At 38.9% G+C, this 25415-nt stretch overlaps 1 protein-coding gene across 7 annotated transcripts in view; it reads left to right on the top strand.

Annotated features, from left to right (window-relative positions):
• Positions 1-25415, top strand: part of LOC129712085 (RNA-binding motif, single-stranded-interacting protein 3) — a 1245262-nt gene that overhangs the window by 778200 nt on the left and 441647 nt on the right. For all 7 annotated transcript variants that reach the window (XM_055660289.1, XM_055660298.1, XM_055660306.1 and 4 more), the window contains one exon: positions 16277-16335. In XM_055660289.1, coding sequence (XP_055516264.1) covers positions 16277-16335 — 59 coding nt within the window. The remainder of the gene's footprint in view (positions 1-16276; positions 16336-25415) is intronic.

Here is a 25415-nt window from a genome sequence, read left to right as displayed (position 1 = left end):
GGTCAGCTCCTTGATCTTTGACATTGCCGTGTCATGTTCTGATGACCATTCCCACTGCATCCTTGTGGGTCAATCTCCTCAAAGGCTCGAATGTGTCCGACAACATAAGCTTACACTGCCTCAGGAGCGGAAATCGCTATCAAAACATGTGGGGGACACACACACAATATTTTGGTGGCCGTGCGCGCGCGCACACACACACACACACACACACACACACACACACACACACACACACACACACACACACACACACACACACACACACACACACACACACACACGTATGGGTACAGCTCCTATGCCTAAATTACACAGATATTGATACTTGCTGTTATTTTGTACTACATTTGGTTTTGGATTAACCAACTTTGAGGTATTGTGTCCAGTAATTGTTCTCCATGTTTGGCGATGACTTGAGAAACATAGAAAATAGGTGCAGGAGTAGGCCATTCAGCACTTTGAGCCTGCACCGCCATTCAATATGATCATGGCTGATCATCCAACTCAGTATCCTGTACCTGCCTTCTCTCCATACCCCCTGGTCCCTTTAGCCACAAGGGCCACATCTAACACCCTCTTAAATATAGCCAATGAACTGGCCTCAACTACCTTCAGTAGCAGAGAGTTACAGAGATTCACTACTCTCTGTGTGAAAAATGTTTTTCTCATCTCGGTCCTAAAGGATTTCCCTTTTATCCTTAAACTGTGACCTCTTGTCCTGGACTTCCCCAACATCGGGAGCAATCTTCCTGCATCTAGCCTGTCCAACGCCTTAAGAATTTTGTAAGTTTCTATAAGATCCCTCCTCAATCTTCTAAATTCTAGTGAGTACAAGCTAAGTCTATCCAGTCTTGCTTCATATGAAAGTCCTGACATCCCAGGAATCAGTCTGGTGAACCTTCTCTGTACTCCCTCTATGGCAAGAATGTCTTTCCTCAGTTTTGGAGACCAAAACTGTATGCAATACTCCAGGTGTGGTCTCACCAAGACTCTGTACAACTGCAGTAGAACCTCCCTGCTCCGATACTCAAATCCTTTTGCTATGAATGCTAACATACCATTTGCTTTCTTCACTGCCTGCTGCACCTGCATGCCTACTTTCAAAGACTGGCGTACCATGACATCCAGGTCTCATTGCATCTCCCCTTTTCCTAATCGGTCACCATTTAGATAATAGTCTACTTTCCTGTTTTTGCCACCAAAGTGGATAACCTCACATTTATCCACATTATACTGCATCTGCCATGCATTTGCCCACTCACCCAGCCTATCCAAGTCACCTTGCAGCCTCCTAGCATCCTCCTCATAGAAGCTTTGCAAAAGGGTAAAAAGTACTTAAATAATGTTTTTTTTGTGTATGCCAGTGAAATGCTTTGGGAGGCCCTGAGGTTGTGAAAGGAACATTATATAAACTTTGATTCTTAACTGCTTTCCAATCTTTTTTTTCCTTCAAGGAAAATTTTTCAAAAGCTTTTCATAAATTGATTACATGAGTTTTGGTTTTTGACTCCTCAGGAGCTAGCATTAAACCTTTCGATTATGTCAAGAATCTGTAGCACTTTTCACTGGCTGCAGAATACCAATGTTGCATCATTGTGGAAATTTATTAAAGGATGCTGTTGCTTACCATTTCACATATTTAGGGCACCCAAAGCTCTACCAACAGACCAGTACTAGTCATACCATCCATTTGGCAGTCTTCGAAAAACAATAGTATGTAAGTTACTGAAAAATAGCACAAAAGTTATCTTACTAGCAAGATTTAATTGGCTTCATGCTTGACATAAATATTTAATAACTACTTCCAAAGAACATGTCATAGATCAGTGCAAGTAAAATTACCCGCTTAAATGGACACAGTATGCTGTACTGCTGGCATTCTCCACCCATTTACTGCAGCACCTCGGCCACTTCACTTGGGTTTTGGCAGACTAGACATATTCCGCCCTGAATGGTGTCATAGGCCACACCACGTTTCCTGGCAGCATACACAGCCCCACAGGATTGTTTCTTAAAGGCCTAATGTCCACCTCACTGGTCTTTCTGCAGCCTCATGTTCAGCAAGTAAGAACATAATTTGTAAATGTAATTTAATTTAGTTTAGGGATAACAGCATGGAAACAGGCCCTTCGGCCCACCAAATCCACACTGACCATCAATCACCAGGTCACACCAGTTCTATGTAATCCCACTCATAAAACACTAGCAATTCACAGAGGCCAATTAACCAACAAACCTACATGTCTTTGGGATGTGCTCCCAGAGGAAACCCACACAGCCACAGGGAGAAAGTGTAAAAACTCCTCACAGATAGCATCCGATGTCATGATCGAACCTGGGCCTCTGGCCCTGTGAGACAGCAACTCTACCAGCAGTGTCATAACTCCGCCCAAGCAATAATTTGGTGCTGCAACCTATTAGAACTTTATAATACTTTTAAATAGCATTGAAAGTGGAGGATCCTCCTACATGACTCAGTGAATTAATCAACGATGACTGTAGGCTGGTATTGAAACGACTGTGACGTTGATCTGAGACTTATTTTCTTTCTCTCATCGTAATACTGTGCCTCAACTGCAATTTGCTTCCTGCTGGATTGGAACTAATCGAAAGAACTAATGGGAAACTATTTAACCTACATAAACTCCATTCCAGAACCAAGGTCACTGTAACCCCAGTAGTCGATTTACTGTGCACAGTTTGCATTTTCCCGCATTTTGAGGCATGCTCTGTTGATCAATGGTAGCATGACATGAAGACTCTTGATTTAATAAGAGAATAAATTAAAGCAGTGTGTCCATCTCAAAATAAATCATCTTTTGTTAATTAATCACGACCACATGAGATGCATTCTTTTGGCGAAAAATAAATAAATCTGACAATTACTAATTTGTGTTTATGCTACTTTTCTGCGTGGGCTTCAGTCCTGGCTGCACAACCATCATGGATTGAGAACAGTTCCTGAGGATGAGCTCGTAGCAGCTATAGATGTCAGACACTAATTGCTCCGTCGCCTCCCTTGGTGTTGCTTGTCAGTCCTTATTAACTCTCAGATGTGCTCCCACTGTTGACAGGTCTCTGACACGTTTGCCCAAGAAGGCCAGCTCAATGTATTTGTCTGCAGCTGCTTCAAAGCTTAGTTCTTTCTGCAGTCAGAATGTGGAGCACAGGGGAGGCCAAGTCAATGGATACAATATCCCACTGGACGTCCAATCAACAGGAACATGACCTAAGGGTGCATCCTAATGCGGGCATGTTTGTAATGCCCTTGAGCAAGCCCAGTTGCCTGTCAGTATGATGTCAGTGGCAATTACTTAAGTGCGTTGCCCTTGTTCCTGAAAATCTTATCCCCTGGTAAGAATTTTGATATTTACATCACAGACAATCATCATGTAAAAGGAGCACAATCACTTTCAATTAATGAAGAAGACAAAGTCATTATCCATTTCTTATAGCACAACAACCATGCCACTAACTGTAACAATCACATTTAGGAACCTGGAATTGCTGAAAAAGGCACATATGTACCCCGCAGGTTGTCTATGGGTGTGTCCCATCACAATAAACCATGAATGTTCCCATCATGACCAACGTCATACTTGAACATTCCATTCAGCTTGGCAGCAGATGCTCCCTCAGGATCTTTGTGAGCCATCCAATGACCTTTATGAGCCATCCAATAACATGGCAATAATTATCAGTAAGAAGGCTTCTCAGGGCAGAGGATTTTTTGATCAATCTTGCACCAGTGATGGGTGCTATCAGTAGACAATCAATTGGGGGCACACGGTTCTTCAATTGGACCAAAATTGGGTACTGTTTGTAGAACATTTCTCAGGGCTGAAGATTTTCCAATTGACTGTGCTCCAGTGATGGTACTGTTTCTAGACTTGTGCCATGGGCAGGATGTCCTTTAGTGGACCCTGCACTGGGAACAGGCATTCCTCACAACCATAGATCCTTCAATCGACCCTGCACCCTGCACAATCCCACCAAACTCCCTCCAATGTGGCCTAGCTTATGTGATTGAGAGCAGGGTTATGCCTATTTGAAGGCTCTTGTACATTCTTGAAAAAGTGAGTTATTCTTTAGATTGGCATCCTCAGGTTTTATTCTATTATCTGGAAGGCAATAGTTTAATGCATCATATCTACAAAGAAAGCAGTTATCATGGGTTATTAAAGTAATAACTTGATTATCAAATTTAAAAAATGATTTGTAACACCCTGTAACAATGGGCTAAAATTCTGCAGAAATCAACAATTTAATAACTATTCAAAGGTCTGTGTCAATTTACCGACAGTAAAACACACTTCACCACAGAGAGCTGTTAAAGAAATGCTCATTTATCCATCACCTGCACCATATCTCTACCGCATTTTGGGAAATTCACAGATGGGAGGATTTCAACATCTTTCTACTGCAGTGGCTCATGAAAATAACATTAATTAATGTGCCTCCATGTACCCAGAGATGAACCTACATTTTATGACTGTCTTGGATTACATCTGTGAACCTGCAGCCATAGCAGAATTATGCTATGGGGAGATCAGAACCCAACAAAATTATAGTTACGTAAAAACAACAAACAAGGGAAAGAGTTAGCTGGAGAACTGTGCTGGAAACTGAAAACTATCTTGTTATATTCACAGAGGAATACCTTTCACCCAACATCCCAGATCTCTTCATTACAGTTCCTGATAATACCTACAGACCAAGCAAAAGTGGCAGCCAACTCATTTACTGACAGGAGGATCTGACTCAGAGGCCACATCCTTCCAACAGCTGCATAAAGTTTGAAAGCAATGGATCATAGTTAGGCAAGGAAGTTTCCTCCTAATTACCCTCTCTCAGTTGGTGAATCAGTGCTTCTTCATGTTGAACAAACAATGTTCAGCAAGGGCCCACAACGTATTAATGGGTGGAGACCCTCAGTGTCACTTATTGAAAATGATTTTGTTACACTGCCGCTCGCTGTATGTCCTGAAATTCTCTTCCTTACTCAGTGTATTGATAGGATCCGAATATGACATTTTCCCAGTGCACCTCCTTTCCCCTTACCTATTCTCTATGGTTGACTTCCATGACTATGGCTATTATCATTTTATATTACCATTTAATTGATCACAGCCCTAACCTCCCCTAACTACTAATCTAGACTTGCCTGATTTTAATTGTATACTCTGAAATGATGGATGATAGGGTTATTGCACAAGAGATTTTAATTTCCAAATATTAACTGGGTATTAAAGACTCAGAAAGGGCAGAAGTTTGAGATGTGTTCAGGAAAGTGTTTTGATGCAGTATGTGGAAAGGAGCATTACTGGACCCCATCTTGGGGAACGTAGCTGGTTAAGTTGAGGGAGTGTCAATGGGGGATCATTTTTGGAATAGTGATCATAACTCCATATATTTTAAGGCAGTTGTAGAAAAAGAGAGGGATGGATCAGTAACAAAGTTCATAAATTGGGGGAAGACCAGTTTCATTAACATACCTGACAAAGGTAAATTAGGAACATATACTTTCGGGAAAGTCTACATCTGCACTGTGGAAAGCATTCAAAGAAGAAATAGCAAGAGTTCAAGGTCAACATCTTCCTGTAAAGGTAAAAGCCAGGGCTAACAAGTAGTGGGAACCCTCGATGTTGAGGGACATTGAAGATTGGATAAAGAAAAAAAGGAAACGTAATAGTTAATGGGAAGTAATGACAGGTAAGACCCATGAGAATAAAAAGTGTGGTTAGTTGGGTAAAAAGGAAATTACCAAGGTGATAAGGAGTCACAAGAAAAAAATTGGCAGAGGCGTTAATGATAAATCCAAAAATGTTCTATAACTATATGAAAGGCAACAGTATAACGTGGGATTCAATGATTCAATTATACTTTATTTTCATGTGTATCTAGGTACAATGAAATACTTTGTTTTTTTTGCATACAATACACAAAGTACGCAAAGTCGCTGACGAATTAACAAAAGTACTCATTAGATTCCCGATGATTAATGATAATTTGTACAGTCAGGGAGAAATCAAAGGCACCAATGTGGCTTTGTCAATATGGCTCTCTGACCAATTTGATTGGATTGTTTGAAACCTATCAATGAGGGCAGGCAAGTGGATGTGATTCACATGGACTTTAGTAAAACCTATCACAAGGCCACACATGCAAGGCTGATTCAAATAATTAGGGCTCATGGGATCCAGGTTAAGTTGGCAAACTTCATCCAAGATTGGCTTGGGGACAGAAGGTGATGATGAAGGATAGTTTTGTGATTGCATGTGTCTCGTGGTATCCCATAATGATTGGTGCTGGGACCCTTGCTGTTTGTAATATACATGAATGACTTGGATATCAAGGTATGATCAGTAAATCTGCAGATGACACAAAGATTGGTGGAGTTGTTGTTTGTGGGGAGGCAGTCAAGGCTGCAGAGAGATATTGATGTGTTGGTGAAAATGGCAAATGGCGTATACTGCTTACACAATGAGGTGAAGTATTTTAGGAATACTAATAAGGCTAGAACATAGACAATGAATAATTGGATCTTGGGGTATATTGAGGAACAGAGGTAACTTTGACTACGTCCAAAGATCCTTGATAGTGACAGTGCAAGAGGATGAGATGGTTCAGAAGCATACACATATTAGTGGGGGCGTTGAAGACAAAAGTAGAGAGATTGTGTTCTAACTTCATAAAATCGTGGTCAAACTTAACTGGAGTAATGAATGGATCCTTGCATTTCGAGTCACCATGCTTTTCGAAGAAGGCTATGATGTTGGAAGCTGGGTTGCTGACAACATTGAAGAAGTGTCAAGTTTGAGCACCAGAATGATTTAGGTACAGAATACAGAGGGTATAAAGTGCTGGAGTATCTCAGCCGGTCAGTCCTTATCTCTGGAGAACATGGATAGTTGTTGTTTTGGGTCGGGAACCTTCTACAGACTGATTGTAAAGGGGCGGGGAGGGGGGGGGGGGGGGGATAGGGAGAAGAAAGCTGGAAACCATTTTGTTGCACTGAAAAGTGCAATGACAATAAATTGAATCAAATCAAATCAAAAAGGGAAGAGGCAAGTCAAAGTGTGGCAGGTAATAGGTCAACCATACTGCCACGCTTTGTCCTACCTCTCCCCTTTTTTCAACTAATTCCCTGCAATCAATATGAAGAAGGGTCCCAACCCGAAATGTCACCTATCCATGTCCTCCAGAGATGCTGCCTGACCGGCTGAGTTACTCTAGCACTTTGTGGCCTTTTGTATATTAACCAGCACCTGCAGTTCTATTTTTCTAGGTATAGAGAAGGCTGTGAACTAAATGCTGGGCGATAGGATTAATATGGAAGGTGCCCATGGGTCAGCATGGATGAGCCGGGCTGAATAGCCTGTTTCCATGTTGTACATTTCTAGGACTCTCTGACACAAGGAAAGGCCTCTTTCTGTAGATACCATAGAAAAGGTACAGTACAGGAACAGGCTCTTCAGCCCACAACATCTGTGCCAAACATAATACCAAGATGAACTAATCACATTTGCCTGCAATTATCCATTTTCCTCCATTCCCTGATATCCATATGCCTATCCAAAAATGCCTTAACTACCACTGTTGTATATGCCTTCACCACCATACCTTGGAAGCACATTACAGGCACGCACTTACCTCGTATATCTTTGCCACTCTCACCTTAAAACTATGCCCTCTAGTCCTTGACATATCAATATCATGGAAAAGATCCTGATTGCCTACCTTATCTATGCCTCTTATAACTTTTAATCAGGTAAAGTCAGAATTTTTCATTAATACGCGGTGCTGTGGAACCTGTGCATTAATGAATTTCCCAGCAGTAGTCTGTCGCATAGAACTTTTGTTGGCTCACTGCAGACCAACTGCTTCATGCTCTTAAGCAGATGCTTTTTGCTTTCAGAACAAATGACCTTTAGAATCCACTGCAGGACCGATTACAACCACTTCTGTGACTGTTAATTTGAAGTTCTGCCATTTTCTCCACAAAAATACTGCCATTTTAATAGATGCATTTCAAAATGTGTAAAGTGACCTTTGGGCTATGCATTGCTTTGTGTTGCCTGTGAACAGTCGAATACTGAATGAATATGTTGCTGTGCTGTGCATTTTATTTTGGTCTTTATCAGCCTACAGCAGGTTTGCTTCCATGCTAAGCTGCAGTCTTCTGTTGTATGTCGGTGGCATCATTGCCAATCAGTCTCTCATTTGACTTGTGCTACTTTCATTAAGACAGAATCTTTCATTCATTATTTTTTATCGGACTTATCCAGACAGACTCATAGAAACATAGAAACATAGAAAATAGGTGCAGGAGTAGGCCATTCGGCCCTTCGAGCCTGCACCGCCATTCAATATGATCAAGGCTGATCATCCAACTCAGTATCCTGTACCTGCCTTCTCTCCATACCCCCTTGATCCCTTTAGCCACAAGGGCCACATCTAACTCCCTCTTAAATATAGCCAATGAACTGTGTGGCCTCAACTACCTTCTGTGGCAGAGAATTCCACAGATTCACCACTCTGTGTGAAAAATGTTTTTTCTCATCTCGGTCATAAAAGACTTCCCCCTTATCCTTAAACTGTGACCCCTTGTTCTGGACTTCCCCAACATCGGGAACAATCTTCCTGCATCTAGCCTGTCCAACCCCTTAAGAATTGTGTAAGTTTCTATAAGATCCCCCCTCAATCTTCTAAATTCTAGCAAGTACAAGCCAAGTCCATCCAGTCTTTCTTCATATAAGTCCTGACATCCCAGGAATCAGTCTGGTGAACTTTCTCTGTACTGCCTCTATGGTAAGAATGTATTTCCTCAGATTAGGAGACCAAAACTGTATGCAATACTCCAGGTGTGGTCTCACCAAGACCCTGTACAACTGCAGTAGAACCTTCTTGCTCCTATACTCAAATCCTTTTTATGTTTCATGTTTTTAAATTATGATATCTTTACTTCTATGAACACCATTGGTGCTGGCACTAATGCAGTAAATCCATTAATGAGACCTAATTGGTGAAAAGTAAATAAATCTTTAACAGTTTTCAGACCAAACCTATAAAAACATGTGATCTTTGGGGTTGAAGTGACATATTGTGTAGCTGGAAAGACTTTGATCTTTTCCTGCAAATGAATGGCTCCTGCATTTGGTGGGATCTGCTTCAGTGGTAACATTTTTTCCCTCATGGTGGTTTTTCATGTAAAATGATACGAGCAGATGGTTAAAGATTAGGAGCACTAGAGTTTAATCTTGGGATTGTTTCCTGTGCCACATGCTCTGAGAGTACTAATAGAAAGATTAAGCAAATACATGTGGACTGCTGGGGTCTATTCTGGAGCAGAAGTGACTTGTAGAAGACGGTTGCATTGCATCTGAAGTGGAAGGGGACCAATATCCTTGTAGCAACATTTGCCAGTTGTACTCAGGAGGGTTTAAACTAATCTGGTAGAGGATGAGATTCAAAGTAGTAGTGAAGGCAAACGCGATGCTAGCATTTATTTCAAGAGGGCAAGAAAACAAAAACAGGGATGTAATGCTGAGGCTCTATAAGGCACTGGTCTACCCACATTTGGAGTATTGTGAGCGGTTTTGGGCATCATATCTGAGGAAGGATGTGCTGGCCCTGGAGAGTCCAGAGGAGATTTACAAGAATAATCCCAGGAATGAATGTGATTGAATGGCCTGAATGGCCTAATTCTGCTCCTATAACATGAACATGCGTAAAAGGGATGTAGGAGTACACTTCAGAAGGAAATTAGATGGGAAAGGTGCAGCCTTGAGATATTCTTGACAAATAATGTAAAGCAGAATCCTAAAATATTCAGCAAGTATATTAAGAGCAACAGGGTAACTAGGGATAGAGTAGGACCTCTGAAGGATCAATATAGCAATCATTTTTTGGAGCCATGAGAAATGTGCAAAGTCTTAAATGTATGCATCAGCAAGTGTTACATTTTGTTCTTAAAATATAAAATGAATTAGAGTTAGAGATTTGTTATAGTATAGAAAAAAATAAATTTACATCAATTTGCAGAACTGTGGGAAAAGAGTGAGGGGAGTGAGAATGGGGCTAACCCAGTTCTAAGTAGAGCAATTAGGTTGGTCGCATTTCCACCACTCTTTCCCCAAGGACCTACAAATTATTCTTACACACTGACCTTGCTTTATTTGCTCTAGATTCCATAGTTCAATGGCACGGAAGCTTAACGATTAATGTAATAAATACATGTGACATTCACTGTTTTATTGCACCAAGGCCCTGAATTGTAGTTGAGTAATAATGTAGCTTGCTTTCATAGTATTTGATGTAATAATGGATTATGCACTGTAATCTATCATCTGTGAGTTCAGAGGGGAGCATCAATAAAATTAATTTAAATCAAGACAAAAAAATACAACAAGCCAAATATAAACATCTGTTTTTCATATAACACACTACCCAGATATGCTTTATTGTAAATTGATACAATTGTGATTAGGTTGCTCAATTAATTGTATGCTAAAATATCCCTTTTTATTGACTTGGGACAAATCCTTGGCAACAGTGTTTTTTGTAAATTCCAAAAGCAAATAAATTACATCATCGTAATTTCAGATTTTGCAGAAAAATATGGAATTGTTGCAATGCAAATAAAGGTCATTTGGCTTTTCATACTCAACTCAACTCCGTATTATATTTTCCATTTATATTAAAGGAGAATGCCTTTTGTTTGTCAATTCACATACATAACTTTACTGATTTTGTTGATAAACGTGAATGGTATCCTTCCATCACAAATCCTGTTGTGCAGTAGTGCTCCTAACTTCAAAACGATAAATAAAAATGATAGTCTTTTCATGAAGGAGTTGCATTCAGGATGGACTTCCTACTTTATTCAATATGACAATCAAACTGTGGGACTTTCAAGGCCTTCTGTTTGTAGATACTGATTCACTGGCTAATATGATATTGGGACCTTGGATCCCTCAGTCATTTCTCAGGAGTGCAAGGCAACTGGGAAGTGAGTAGGGAATTTGCAGTCTTATTCAACAAAATCAGTGATCTGTAGTCAAGGAACCATGGTTGATAATCCCCTCCATTGCCAGGTGCCACCGAAATCAACTTTAACTATAACTTAGTTCTGATCGTCTATCTTGATATATGCTAAGAGCTAATAATGGGATATTCCATGCTCATATGTCTCATTTTAAAATGAATTTCAGTTTACTATCTAAACTATTAACTGAATTCTGAATGGAACCTCTTCAATAAGAATAAAAATCACTCATTTTATATTGTTACCATCCAGCCTAAATGTCTTGCTCTTTTTGTATATCTTCATTCTAAGTAATAGCATTGAGGCCAGTTTTCTAAATCAACGATGCATTAGGTACAACAACATATATTTTAAAAATGTTCTTTTTTTATAAAAGCTGGTCCAGCTCCAATTCATAACTTACCTTTGTGTGAGATTCTTCCAAAAATTAATCAAACTGGTTTGATCGGGTTTCCTTTTTCAATTTCTTCCAGCATGGCATTGCATGCCTCTTCCATTTCTTTGTTAAAGAGGGGAATGCAGTTGTTGAGACAGAGATTGGTAGGTGATACGTGAAACAGATAAAGGGGGAATGATTCCATTTGGCAGTTGGAACTGGTTGGGCGAGGGTGGATTCTGTTAGGGATTGATCAGATAAGTGCTGTATCTTGGGAAGTAGAACCAGGTTTGAGAGGGGATAGGGAGGTGAACCATAGGAGAAGAAACCCACTTAGGTCAGTCTGTTGGTGATGGGCAAATGGAACAAAGTGGATATCCGTAATGAGTCTAGGTCATATGGGGGGATTGGGGTGGAAGCGCAGTTTACTACCTTTTCTATGAAGGTAGCAAACTGCGCTGAGCTCAATGAATATCCTCACAGATAAATAGTAAGAATTATTCAACTTATCTTTTGATGCAATATACAGCAATATACATCGGTTCACATAAAAGAAGTTGAATCTGGAGATCTCTATAGTTAAGAAAACATGGTTAATAAATGAAAATTGAGAATGCACAGGCTAAAGAAATAAAGCAAAGACACATTTATACAGCATTTTTTCATACACATGGCATTTCAAAGTGCCGTATGCCCAATAAAGTATGCTTAATATTGATAATGTTGTAATATTGCAAAAGGGGTCCAAGCTCCCCCTTCAGCCGGTCAACGCTGCAGGGGCTGACATTGAGGTGGTGCAGACATATAAATACCTTGGAGTGCACCTGGATAACAAACTGGACTGGTCTGTCAACTCTGACGCCCTCTACAAAAAAGGCCAGAGCAGACTCTTTTTCCTCAGAAGGCTCAAATCCTTCAATGTGCGTAATGATATGCTGCACATGTTTTACAACACTGTGGTTGCAAGTGTTATTTTCTACGCTGTTGTCTGCTGGGGCAACAGCATTAGTGCAAAAAACAACAAGAAGCTGAACAAACTGGTTAAATGAGCTAGCTCAGTGCTGGAGGGGAGAGTGGGCTCTGGGATAGATGTGCTTGAGAGGCGTATGATGCGCAAGGTGCAGGTCATCCTGAAAAACCCCTGGCATCCCCTCCATGGACTTTTTTTTTTTTTTAATTTTTTTTATGATACTGCCTGTAAGGGAAATTCATTTTGTTGTCTCAAATTGAGACAATGACAATAAATTTGAATACAATACAATACAATGTAATTCTGGAGAGTCAAAAGAGCACTCGGAACAACAATCGGCTCCTCTCCCTGCCCTGTAGAACGGAGCGGTTCAGGAGATTCTTCACCCCTGCAGCCATTAGATTTTATAATTTGGTAGGCTGGAGGGGGATGCATTTTTTGCGTTTTTTTTTAATTTTTTTAATTATTGGTCTTTTTAAGTATTTATTGCTCTCAGGAAGTGTCCACATTGTATTTCATGTATTTTCTGTCTGCGTTCGTTTTGAATGTGTGGGTTTGTTGGTTGGGGGCTTCTGGACATCTGAATTTCCCTGAGGGGATCAATAAAGTATTTATTATTATTATTATTATTATTATATAATAGGATTACACAAATATATGTGCAAACATGTGCTCATGTAGTCCATGTGCATAGAAATTTAACCCAATGATAACGTAAAAGCCCATAATGCAAATTAAAATTTGGTTAATGGAAAATTGGGTCTAAGAAGTCTAAAGTTTTCTTTCTGGGTCTTCCTTGTGTCTGGTACAGTTGCACAAGGAGGTGCAAGAGGTGGTCTAGTTTATGCAGTGGACACTTAGATACCACTTGTGATTTATATCCATGGACAGCATGATCCACTCAAGCATATGCATGTATTTAAATAAAAATTTGGCTTCATCATTACTTAAAGGAGACCAATCATAGCAGTTTTTTGATTGTTGAGTCTGGTGCAAGAACTCTGTCTGGGGTAGATCTTTGAATCAAATTATTTCTGTTCAAAGGTTACGGGAATGATGTCAATAATCCAGTCAGTGTTGGAATACAATTGGGTAGAAATGTTCCTATTTGGACTAGTAATTTTTCTGGCATTGTATCACACAGAGCAGAAACATAATGTTCTTCTCCAAACTGCTATAGATCTCAAGTAAACTGTAGGTTTCAAGATGGGGACAATGATTTTATGGGTTGCAGGTGGTTAAGTGATAGTGTGCTTATATTTTTATTGTTCCTATGTTTTGGGAAATGTATACAGAATTTTATTTTACATTTAAATTTAATGAGGAACTGGAAGATTCAGCATGGTTATCAGAAAATAAAATGATTTCACAGAATGAGGATGTTGCCAGGACCAGAGGGTGTAAGCTATAGGGAGAGGTTTAGTAGGCTGGGTCTCTATTCCATGGAGCGCAGGAGGATGTGGGGTGAACTTATAGAGGTGTACAAAATCATGAGAGGAATAGATCCGGTAGTTGCACAGAGTCTCGTGCCCAGAGTAGGGGAATCGAGGACCAGAGGACATAGGTTCAAGGTGAAGGGGAAAAGATTTAATTGGAATCCGAATGGTAATTTGTTCACATTAAGAGACCACCTTGTGTATGGAACAAGCTACCAGAGGAGGTAGTTGAGGCTGGCACTATCCCATTGTTTAAGAAACAATTAGACAGGTACATTGATAGGACAGGTTTGGAGAGATATAGACCAAGCGCAGGTAAGTGGGAATGGTGCAGCTGGGACAATGTTGGCCGTTGTGGGCAAATTGGGCCGAAGGGCCTGTTTCCACACTGTATCCCTCTATGACTATAGAATAGCCTGAAATTAGTATCTTTATTTGCAAACCATCAGACAATAAATAATGGAATTATCAAGTCACTGGTTGCCAGAAATTCTTCTATCTGCAGATACAACTCCATTGTAGTGAAAGCAGGAAAGAGTTTGATGTTCTTTGTTTTTTAAATTGCTTTGTTTGAATGTTTAAATATCTTTTGCAAAGGAAATGCCCATGCACAGCGGAAAATTTACACCACCTTTTAGTTGGACATTTGTGTTTGGACTTAATGGTTAGATGGAAGTAGATACTGTAATCCGAGTATACACTACAGTGCAATGCTGAGGGTGCATTGCATTATGTGAGTTTTATATGACGTGATCTGAAATTCATACCAAGGCTTATCAAGGCTAAATTTAATTGAAGAGAGTCATACACGGCTAATATTAAGATCAATACTGTATTTGATATTTAATAAGGTCAATGAATCTTGTGGAACTTACCTTTACATTTTGTATAACAGGTGTAAACCCATCGTGTTTACATTGGGGAAATACTATCTGTCTTGGCTTCTTTAACTGTCTATAGGCAGCTTTATTAAGCATTAATACAAAGGGACTTTGTAATCTCTGTACTTGGAAACGTATATTAATTTGGTAAAGCACACTGTGCCAACAGCAAAGGAAAATGGGTCCAGTTTTTCAAGGAGGATGACTTCACTATGGAGAAAGGTATCAGAGTGTCTGTTGGAAAGATGCAGATGCACCCTTGCATGTGGTCCTGTGCCAGTGTTTGGAGCCCTGTTCCGTAAGATATTGAATGCTACGGAAAATGCAGAGATTACATTTTATTTTATTTTATTTGCTCTCCTGTCTCTGGGAGTTTGATCCAGCAGGATAATTTAGCTGGTATCTGATTGAGTGGGCTAATTTTACATCTCTTGTAAAGAGAGAGAAGGGACATGATTGAAACATACAGGATCTTGAGAAGTCTTGGCAGGGTGAATGTGGGGAGGATGCTTTCTCATGCGAGAAAACTGGAACAATATGTACACTGTTTTAATAATGGAGTCATCCATTTTTTCTCACAAAGGTTCCCAAGTCTCGGCCGTTTTTTTTGTTAAATGTTGATGAGATCATAGATTTGAAATGTTATTGCAGCAGAATTGATAGACAGATGATCAGCAAGGGTGGGGTGAAAGGTTTCCAAAGATCGATAGGAATGTGGAGTTTATAATCGGATCACCCATGGTCCATGTTACATTGCTCCTAATTTATTTGTTCATATGTAAATAACTTTCATGGATATCAGTGATGTGGATCCTGTCTGTGCGTGCAATGATCAGTTAATCTGATAAAACTGGTCAGAAGCTAAAACTCCCTTTGTCCAATTAATAATATGTGAATCTTCATTGCCCACCAATTCCAATTATCTGTGTAGTAGGGAAGGTTGATCACATCCTAACATGACAAATGGATGAGTATTGTAGCAATTTGAGATTATGCTGAAGTTGTCACCTCAAGATGGAATAGCTGAAATTCAATGAACTGGAACACAGAAAGACTCAATCAGAGGAGATGGTTAGAAATTGTGGGACTGAACAAAATTACATGATTGATTAATATTTTCAATATTTTAACTGTGAACCTTTAAAGGTTCAAGGTTTCAGAAATAGGTTTGTTAAAATGCAGTTAGAAGTGTTTTGATCTCGCGTTGTTCTGGAAAAATGGACAAATTGGAGAGCTGTAAGAATGGGTTTCAAAAATTGAGCAACGTAATTTTTCCTCCTTCAACTGATGAGAACCCGCATTCTGGAATTTGCAAACTAAACCACTTTTTTTTAAGACCATCAATAAAATAAATGTCTTCGTATTAGCATTTGGTTATCGCTCTTGAGTTCTCCCTGTTTGGTTTGATGCTTATTTAGATTTTATATAACATGCCTCGAGTTATTTGCCAACAGAATCTACCTGGACTGGGTGACTCTGAAAAGTATCTTGTATTTAACTTACATTTAAATAGTATAAAATGAATGGAAAGAAAATTAAGATTTTTACTTTAATCTTTTTCAGCTATGGAAAGATTGTATCGACAAAGGCCATTCTAGACAAAAACACCAACCAATGCAAAGGTATTTATAAAGTATCACATTATACCAAGTGTGTGCAAATTGATGTGTTCCTTTTGAGAGTAAGTTGCCCTCCTCTGAAAGGATGTTTGAAAGTTTTGTCCCTTTCCATTTACTTTCATTTCTTTGTACAGCTGAGAAAAGATATGTTGAATGATAGTTGTTTGAAACCTGACAGATCTCTTTACTGTTATCTCTGTCCCAAATTGATCTTTCCCATTGAACAACATGTTTGCAAAGTTGAGATTGAGGGTTCAACACATTTATGGCTTGGGGCAGGGGACAGTGAAAATCACGAGCACATTCACTTTGTGGAATCCACATTCATGTTGTTTGAGGTGCAAGTGTATTTGGAACAACAGTAATTGTCAGAAGCTGGTGTTAAGTTAGATAAATCATAGGCATATTAAATAGACTGATCACATTTTGAAAGCATCACTTTCATTGGAATTAACTTCCCCTGTCTGAGGGAAACATGCAGATAGTTAGCTAAACTTTGCTTTCATATAGTGACACTTCTGATTCAATCATCTTGATCCTGTAAATAAGCAGCTAATTTCACAGGTGATCATATCAGTCTGTCATTGAGCTTAAGCCATTTGATTTTAACAACCGCTATGTGAAAAGTAAGCAGATTAGAGGTTATATTCAAATTGCTGGAGAGGAATGATGCCTTAACCATTATTATTCATTCACATTTAAATTATGGCTTAACTGAAATATGTTATTTCTGTGAACCACTGTTGATATTTGTTGCATTTTGTCTGAAAGTTTATTTTATTTAAAACCACAAGTGTAGGAAACAGGAGGAACTAATTGGGTAAATAATGATGTACGAATTAGGTGCAATTTGAATTGTAAATATGGCTGTCTTCTTGATTGACTGCGATTTATAGGGCTGCAGTTCTGATTCTTAAATGCTAAAAGCAAAAACAACCCTTAAAATTGTAATTGGTTTCTGGTTGATGCAACTTTAGACAACTTGCACTTTAGACTGTTTTACTGTTTTACGTTTCTTTTTTATAAATGATGTTTCTCAGGGTATCTAAATTTTATTAGTTGTTTAAGTTATGACATCGGATGGAAGCTGCATACCTAATCTCGTTGCACCTATGTGCAATGACAATAAAATATATTATTATTATTATGATTATGGGTATTTCAGAGTGACCTTATCAGTGCCTAATGAATTCTTACTTGAAAGTTACCAAATGTTCCTGGTTCTTTCTCCTTTTCTGTAATAAGATTTCTGGTTGGTCGTTGCCATTATGTCATAATGTCATCAGTAAAACTAAGTTTGCATTTTAAATATTTCTATACATTTTTAATTATGGTATAAAATGGCTGATAAAGACTGGCCTCAGCGGTAGTGATGACTAGGATGAGTATCAAGGCCTATTCAATGTTGCACATTTAGTTGCAACACTGGAAGTGAAGATCAGCTACTATTCATCACAAGGCAGTGGCATTGTTATAAATGGATGCTCAAGTGATGGAAAGCTATTTATGTATTATCTTTTAAAGAGAGGTTCTGTCAGGACATCAATTAATTGTTTTCAGGTTATTATATTAGCACATATGAAATGTATTTGCACATCATAGGTTCAAATATTCTCTTTGCATGACAAATGCAACAGCATGCATGTTTAGAAAGGAAACTTGCATTAAAAGGAGAGAGTATGCAACATCCTATGGGTGTTGCAATTTGAGAGCCACTCTTTGAATTCACAAAAATAAATTGTCACTTGATTAGCTTCTGTGATTAAAATATTGCAAAATTATGCTAATTTACAATTATTTTGCTCGATTTACCCATAACATAATTTTTTATGCAATACTTTTAACCTTTTGTGACTACTAGAGAAAATACTATGTGTAGCATCCAAATATAGCTGTTGAAAGATGCTAATTTCAGTTTCAAAAGGGAATGCACCACCTCCTTTGAAGGATAAGACTGTTCGGTGGTGGAGGTAACATTTAAATTAATGTTAGGCATCATATTGACCATGGGATTGAGCAGTTTCACTAGTCCAAAGCATTTGTCCAACTTGATAGGGTGGGAGTGAGAGTGCGGGCATTGGGGGAGTGGAGAGCTTTTTTCTGCCTTACATATGGTGTAGTCCATTTTATTGATGCTGTTGGTTGGAGGGCAGAAATTATTGTGTTTCCACTTTTAGTGGAGGAGTGGAAACTTATTGAATTATCTCTTGGTGCAAGTGAAAATTGCGAAAGAGAGATTTCATTCACAGTGAGCGTATTAAGGTTGAGGTTCACAACATGTTTTCTCATTGGTAGAGGAATTTGTTATTTGGACAAGGGTCATTGAAGCATGGTGATTTGTGGTGGGTTGTTGGGATGTTGCTTTAGAGCATTTTAAGAAGCACTGGTCCACTTTGCTTCTTGATTGGATGCAGAAAAAGGCATTCAGCTTGAATTGCACTTCAATGTGTTGAAAGAGTAAACTGAGGTAATATAAAAACAGGGAAGACGCATGCGACTGCAGATGTTAGAATCTGGTATATAAACAAACTGCTAGAGGAATTTAGCATCTGTGGGGGGGGAACAGTCAACATTTTGTTTTGAGACTTTTCCTCTGGGGTTAACCCAAAAGAGTTAAGTGTGCTAATAACAGGGATTGCAGAAACGCATAGAATCCATCGGTGTGGATATTGATTTCTCTAACTTCAAGTAGTCCTTGCATCCCCTCTCTCTCCATCCCTCCCCCACCCATCGTACTAGCTTCAAAGTCGTCTTCTTCATTCTCTTTGTCTGTGACTCATTTTTACCCAGCCCACAGCTAACAATGGCCTGTTTCCTTTATCATCGTTAGTTTTTTGCACATCTTTCATTCATTTGTTCCATTTATCTCTATATCACCATCTATATCTCTCATTTCCCTTTCCCCTGACTCGACCTATTCCCTTTCTCCTGAGATGCTGTCTGACCCTTTGAGTTACTGCAGCTTTTTGTGTCTATCTTCAGTTTAAACCAGCATTTACAGTTCCTACCTACAAGTAGTGTCTTACAGTGTGGAAACAGGCCCTTTGGCTCAACTTGCCCACACTGGCCAACATGCCCTATCTACACTAGTCCCACATGCCTGCATTTGATCCATATTCCTCTACACCTGTCCTATCCATGTACCTGTCGAAATGTTTCTTAAATGTTGTGATATTACCCGCTGCAACAACCTCCTCTGGCAGCTTAGTCCATACAACCACCACCCTTTGTATGAAAATGTTACCCCTCAGGTTCCTATTAAATCTTTCCCCCCTCACCTTAAACCTATGTCCTCTAGTTCTCGATTCCCCTACTCTAACCAAGAGACTCTGTGCCTCTACCCAATCTATTCCTCTCATGATTTTGTACACTCTATCAGATCACTCCTCATTGTCCTGTGGTCCAAGGAATAGAGTCCTAGCCTGCTTAGTCTCTCCCTGTAGCTTAGGCCCTCTACATATTAGTTCAGAAAGCAACTATGGAGGGAGAAACAGTTAATGTTTCAGATCATGGACTTTTCATTTGAAATTACAAAAAAGACAGATTAACACTGTCTGCTGGCCAGTAGCATCATTCCCACATATTATTCAGTCTCTCTTGATCTCTTCCCTGCACAGGCATTCCCTTTGTTAGCTTTGCTTGTCCCCACCAACATTTCTCTGTCCGATGAAAGACCTTTGACTTGAACTATTTACAGCATCTACAATTATTTTGCCAATTGGAAAGTGGACTGAAGGTTGGGCTAGGTTGGGTGGGTTGTGCAACGTGATAGTGCGAAGCACTAGAGAGGGAAAGTATACACTGGCACTCTTTAGGGAAAAGGGAGATGTTGGCAATTACAAAATTCTCAGGCAGCTTCCAGTTGGATGATTGAATGGCTGGTCAAGTTGCTCATAATCTCCGAGGATCCTCAAGACAAATTTGTGGAGTTAGGATGGATCTGAGACATCACAATCACCAGACAAAATGTAACAAGGTGGAAAAATCTTTTAATTGTGTTCAATTATGTTTCTCCTTAATTTCAATTGGGTGAATAGATATTGAGGAAATCAGAGTGAGGTTGTAAGGGAAATGTTGAATGTTTCAATGTTTTTATGCACTCTTATGGAAGGAAAGTTGGATTTATGGTTCCTTTTGGTTTGAGGAGCAATCATTTAAGCCAGATGCATGCTGCTGAAGGTTCTTGGTGTTGTCAGATAATGTTCAATGTTAGCGCCCATTTTGTAAAGGTTGTATAATGTGTATGATCTGTGTAGACAAACAACCTTAATGCAGAAGCATTAAAATGATGTAGCCCTCAATTCAAAATACCATGTTATATCATCCTATTGAAATGTCCAAAGAGAGTTGTGTATTATTAAGGTAGTATTGGTAAATATTGATAAGAATTAGTGCATTAAATAAGAATTAAAAACAGACAATGCTGAAAATATTCAACAGGTTGAGCAACATCCGTGCAAAGAAAAACAAAGTTAAGGTTTCAAGATACAGGCACTTCAACAAAATGAAATCCCAACTGATGAATGACTCAAACCAACCCACTCTCAATCTAATGTCCACACTGCAGTCAACTCTGCCATCTCCCATTGGGCTTTACTAACTTGTCAGCTCACCAGGCTAATCGATCCGCATTCTGCCCTGACCTTTCGATTGATCTGCTAACCCAGTACATCTACTAACCTGTTGCCTGACCCTTTACTAACCCTGCAGCCTGATGACTCTGCTTTAATTCTAGTCAACCCCTTAAATTTCCAATTCACTACAAACCTATCTGATTTCCTTCACTTATGCAATAGGCAAAATGGATAAAAGGGGCAACTTTTATCATAGGCCTGTTCAGCAGCCTGAGATGCCTTGGGCTAAGATCTAATGAGCTCCCCAGCAGTGAGCCTTTAAAGAACATGTTGGCTCACCAAACCCCCAACAATTTAACATAACTAAACAAATGCCATTCAATTTCTAGTCAATGTTGTTCTCTTGAACCAACAATTCAACCAACCAGCTTCAGCCCAGTGGTTTGAATATTGATTTCTCTAACTTTAAGTAACCCCTGCATTCCCTCTCTTTCAATCCCCCCCCCCCCCCCCCCAAGTCACACCAGCTTCTCTTTCTCACCCCAATAAACAGCTAACAATGGCCTGTTTGGTTTATCATCATTACTTTTTTGCATATCTTTTATTTCATATTTTGGTATCTCTCTACATCAATGTCTATATCTCTCTTTTAATTCTCGTCTAAACAACCCTGCTGTCCTGCTGAGTTACTGCAGCATTTTGTGCCTATCTTCATCTCTTGAAAGATATGTTTATGAAAATATAATATGTGGTAAATAGATTAACTTTGTAAAACAACCACTGAATTGTTGACCACTACCACAGCCCCCTCATTAATGTATTTTACAGCTCTTATAGAAGAGATTTGAACAAAAACAAGATGTACTTGGTAAATTTACTGTTCCTCAGAGCACAGTTGTTTTCTTCCACTCACATATATTTGTAGTTTATTTGGAAAGCATCTCCAGTTTCACCACACTGGAAAAGCATTCCTTGCGCTCTTGGTGCCCTTCCAAGAAAAGCCGCCATGCTGCCATGCTGATGTCTTTGGATTTGACATTGAACTCGGATTCAGTGTCTGTAGTTGCCCTGCAAATGCTGCTCTCTTTAAAACACTGACAGTGTTTGTAACTTTAAGTCATCTCCGTGAGAATGATTTACATCATGAAATGTTTGCAGTATTAAGTGCATCTATTATGATTACATTTTTTAGAGAAAACTCAAAACAATCATGGTTGGAAATTCATAGGTTTTGTCTTAATATGATTAGTTCCTTAGTATATACACAGCACGTCACTACAGATTTGATCTGTTTCCTCCTTGTATGTAACATACAAAAACACAGTGATTGCAGGGGCATATATAATGACATAACAAAACAAAGCTCACAAGCAAAATAATCTACTCGCAATAAGATGGACATTAGTCTGAAGAAGGATCCCAACCGGAAATATCGTCTGTCCATTTCCCTCAACAGATGCTGCCTGATCCACTGACTGAAATCAGTGACAAAGAAGAAGAAACAATTCAGGATGCATTGAATTGCATTTTCCCTCAAATTTTGTTGCAGTTTTTGGAGCAACAATGAAGTAGTCATTTGCAAATAAAATAGAAAAGCATATAATGTAAGATATTGTTCATCTTTGCAAAATATTCACAGATGCTTACCTGGTTGTATTTAATTTTGAGCTTGATATTCACGAGATATGTTCAGTAGATGATTATATGGTCTGCCTGCTTGTGCACCTCTTACTTGGCAATCAAGTACTCTGACTAGGTATTGAGAATTAATTTCCTCTGCCAATCTCTTCACAGCATTTGAGAATGGTCAGATGAGAAATATGCTTCAGGCTTGCTGTGAGAACAATCTATTCTCAACTATAAAGGAGACTGGTAGCATTTGGGGAGTGGAGGGAAATTGTTTTATCCTTCTCTTTGACTATCCTGCAGATCCCAAAATAGTTAGTAATTTACCCTTTATTGGAAATATTGTTGTTAACAATTCATTAAGTGTGATGATATGCTGATGAGCTTTTCAACACCATGACCTTGGCACAATAAAATACATAATGATGCATAGGTTATCCAGGTAGTACGAATATTATTCTTTATATTGTTTTTATTGGTAAAAAGCACAGCCCAGCAAAACTGGCAGACAAAAACTAATACCTATTTTCAGCACCTCATTTGCAGTGAACATAAGAAGCATTTTGCCACCAGCATAACGGAAAGGAGACTTGTTTTGGGGTGGTTTTCTGTTTTATCAGTTTTATCCACCTTGCTATCAGCAGTTGCAGGATAATCTCTGGTGATTGTACTTAATGTGAATGCATTACAACCAAATCCTCATTCGTACTACATCTAGACCACCCTACTAGAGATGCATCGCACATAGTCATATAATATTTCTTACACAGGTGCACCAAGATGCCGAAAACAGCATTTGTAATTTTGGTAATAATCATTTCTTCAACCTTTTAAAAATAGGGAAAAATACAGAATGTTGGAAACAGTCAACAGACTAGGCAACATCTATATAAATGAAAAGAGTTAAGGCTTCATGCCGAAGATCCTTTGTATGATATAAGGAATAGAGAAACTCGTCACCAGTCCTGATGTTAAATCTGTTCCTCTGCGCTTAGATGCTGGTTAGCCCATTGAATGTATCCAGGAATTTCTATCATTAGTTTAAATTCCCTGTATGTGCATTTTGTTCGCCAAATGTTAATTTACTTTTGAAAACAGAAGGTTACCTTTCTGATGTGGACTGGATAAGAATTAATTTGTGTTTTTAACACCCACAATTGGAAAAAAAAACATTTTAGCACCCATCGTTATAAATTTATATTATTTCTATCTGAATCTGTATTTGTTTTCATGAACTTTTGATATCAATACCAAATCTTTATCACGGCCACTATAGAGCATCTCCTACCCCAAAAACAATATGTTATTGCCCGAACAATCACTCTGGTGGTATTTGAGTTAGGGTGAATACAGGTATCAAAATACTGACATCAGTGTCATAGATTAAGTTCTCCAATAAAATAGCTAAAATTGCAACCTTTGTTAATAAAGATGATAGCCAGCAGAGAAATAAGGCTTTCATCTGATCAGATTTACCTGGATTTGAATCTTCAGGTAAAGCTGAAAGATAATCCAGCTTCTAATTGTATCATTACTATCCATAGGGTTTGGCATTGATAATTTGAATGATTTTAGACAGATTACAATGACAAAAGGACAGATGCTAGTTTCAAAAACAGATGAATGTCCAGTGATAAATAGTCAAGGTAAAAGTTAAGAAAGGTTTATAATTAAAAAGGTTAAGAATGTTTAAAGTTTTCGGGATAAAATTGTACTGCAGCACAACTCTGGTCAGATTGAACCACTTTTTCTTAATGAATGTCTAATGATAAAATTACATGAAGAATGCACAAGGAGACAATTTCTCAAATAGTATTTATATGATTGAATCCAGTGTAAGATGGACATTTATAATGGATCGAAGAATTTTCAGAACTTAATCCTTAATTGCCAGGCTTTGCATTGTTACTGTGTTAAATGCCTTGAAATAGTGAATGAATTATATGAGAATGACAGAGAACAATTTAATATATAGAGGGAATGCGATTTACATGGAGCGGTTGACACAGAGGGAGCAGTTGCCAAAGAGAGAGAAATTGACAAAGAGAGTGAGAGAACAATTATCAGAGAGGTGGGCAGAGAAAGAGAGAGATAGACAGAGGAGGAGACAGAGATAGACAGATTGAGAGAGTGAGAGATGGACACAGAGAGATGGTGAGGGAGCAATGGACAGAGAATGAACAGGATAGCAAGAAGACAATGAACTGGGGAGGAAGTGGTCAGGAATATAATAGGTGGCATTGCATCCTCTTATTTTTTTTCTCAATCCTCCATCTAACCTTTGTGTCCACCATTCCACCTGTACTTTCATTCCCTTCTCCACTCTGTTTGCACTTCCACTCGTCTGCCCCTATTATCCATTTCTTTCAGTCCCTCTGTCTCACTCTGCCCCCTTCTTATATTTGCACTGCCCCTGGTCATTCCATTCGTATTCCGTTTACATCTTATATTTGTTTTATTTAAGTTTCTGGCACTCCAAGGTGCTTTAGAGACATGAGAAGCGTGTTATTAGTGGGCCAGGGTTGTATTGTGATTTCATTATCATGTGACTTCTGTTGATCCAGAATAAAACAGATATTCCAGAAAGGCTCTGAAACCGAGACTGTCAGAAACTCGTTCAACTTGTATGAAGAGTTCAGTTGCCTCCTGAAGCTTGCCAATTCTGCTACTTTTCCATTAACTGTAATGTGAACATGGTTTTGATGATGGCTCTAATAAAATTATTGATGCTTTGAAATCTCAGTATCTGACAGTAAGGATTGGAAAATGGTGAACTAATTGGCTCCTTGTAGAACATAGAGCGTTCTTTCCCACCAGTTGTTTGGCAATGGTTTTGCACTAGCTCTGCAGTAGTTAAATAGTCATGGTTGATTTGTTTTATTT

This window comes from Leucoraja erinacea, chromosome 2 (assembly GCF_028641065.1).
Source record: "Leucoraja erinacea ecotype New England chromosome 2, Leri_hhj_1, whole genome shotgun sequence".
NCBI lineage: Eukaryota > Metazoa > Chordata > Chondrichthyes > Rajiformes > Rajidae > Leucoraja > Leucoraja erinaceus.
Note: the sequence above shows the minus strand (reverse complement) of the source record. Positions and strands in the feature narration are given on the sequence as shown.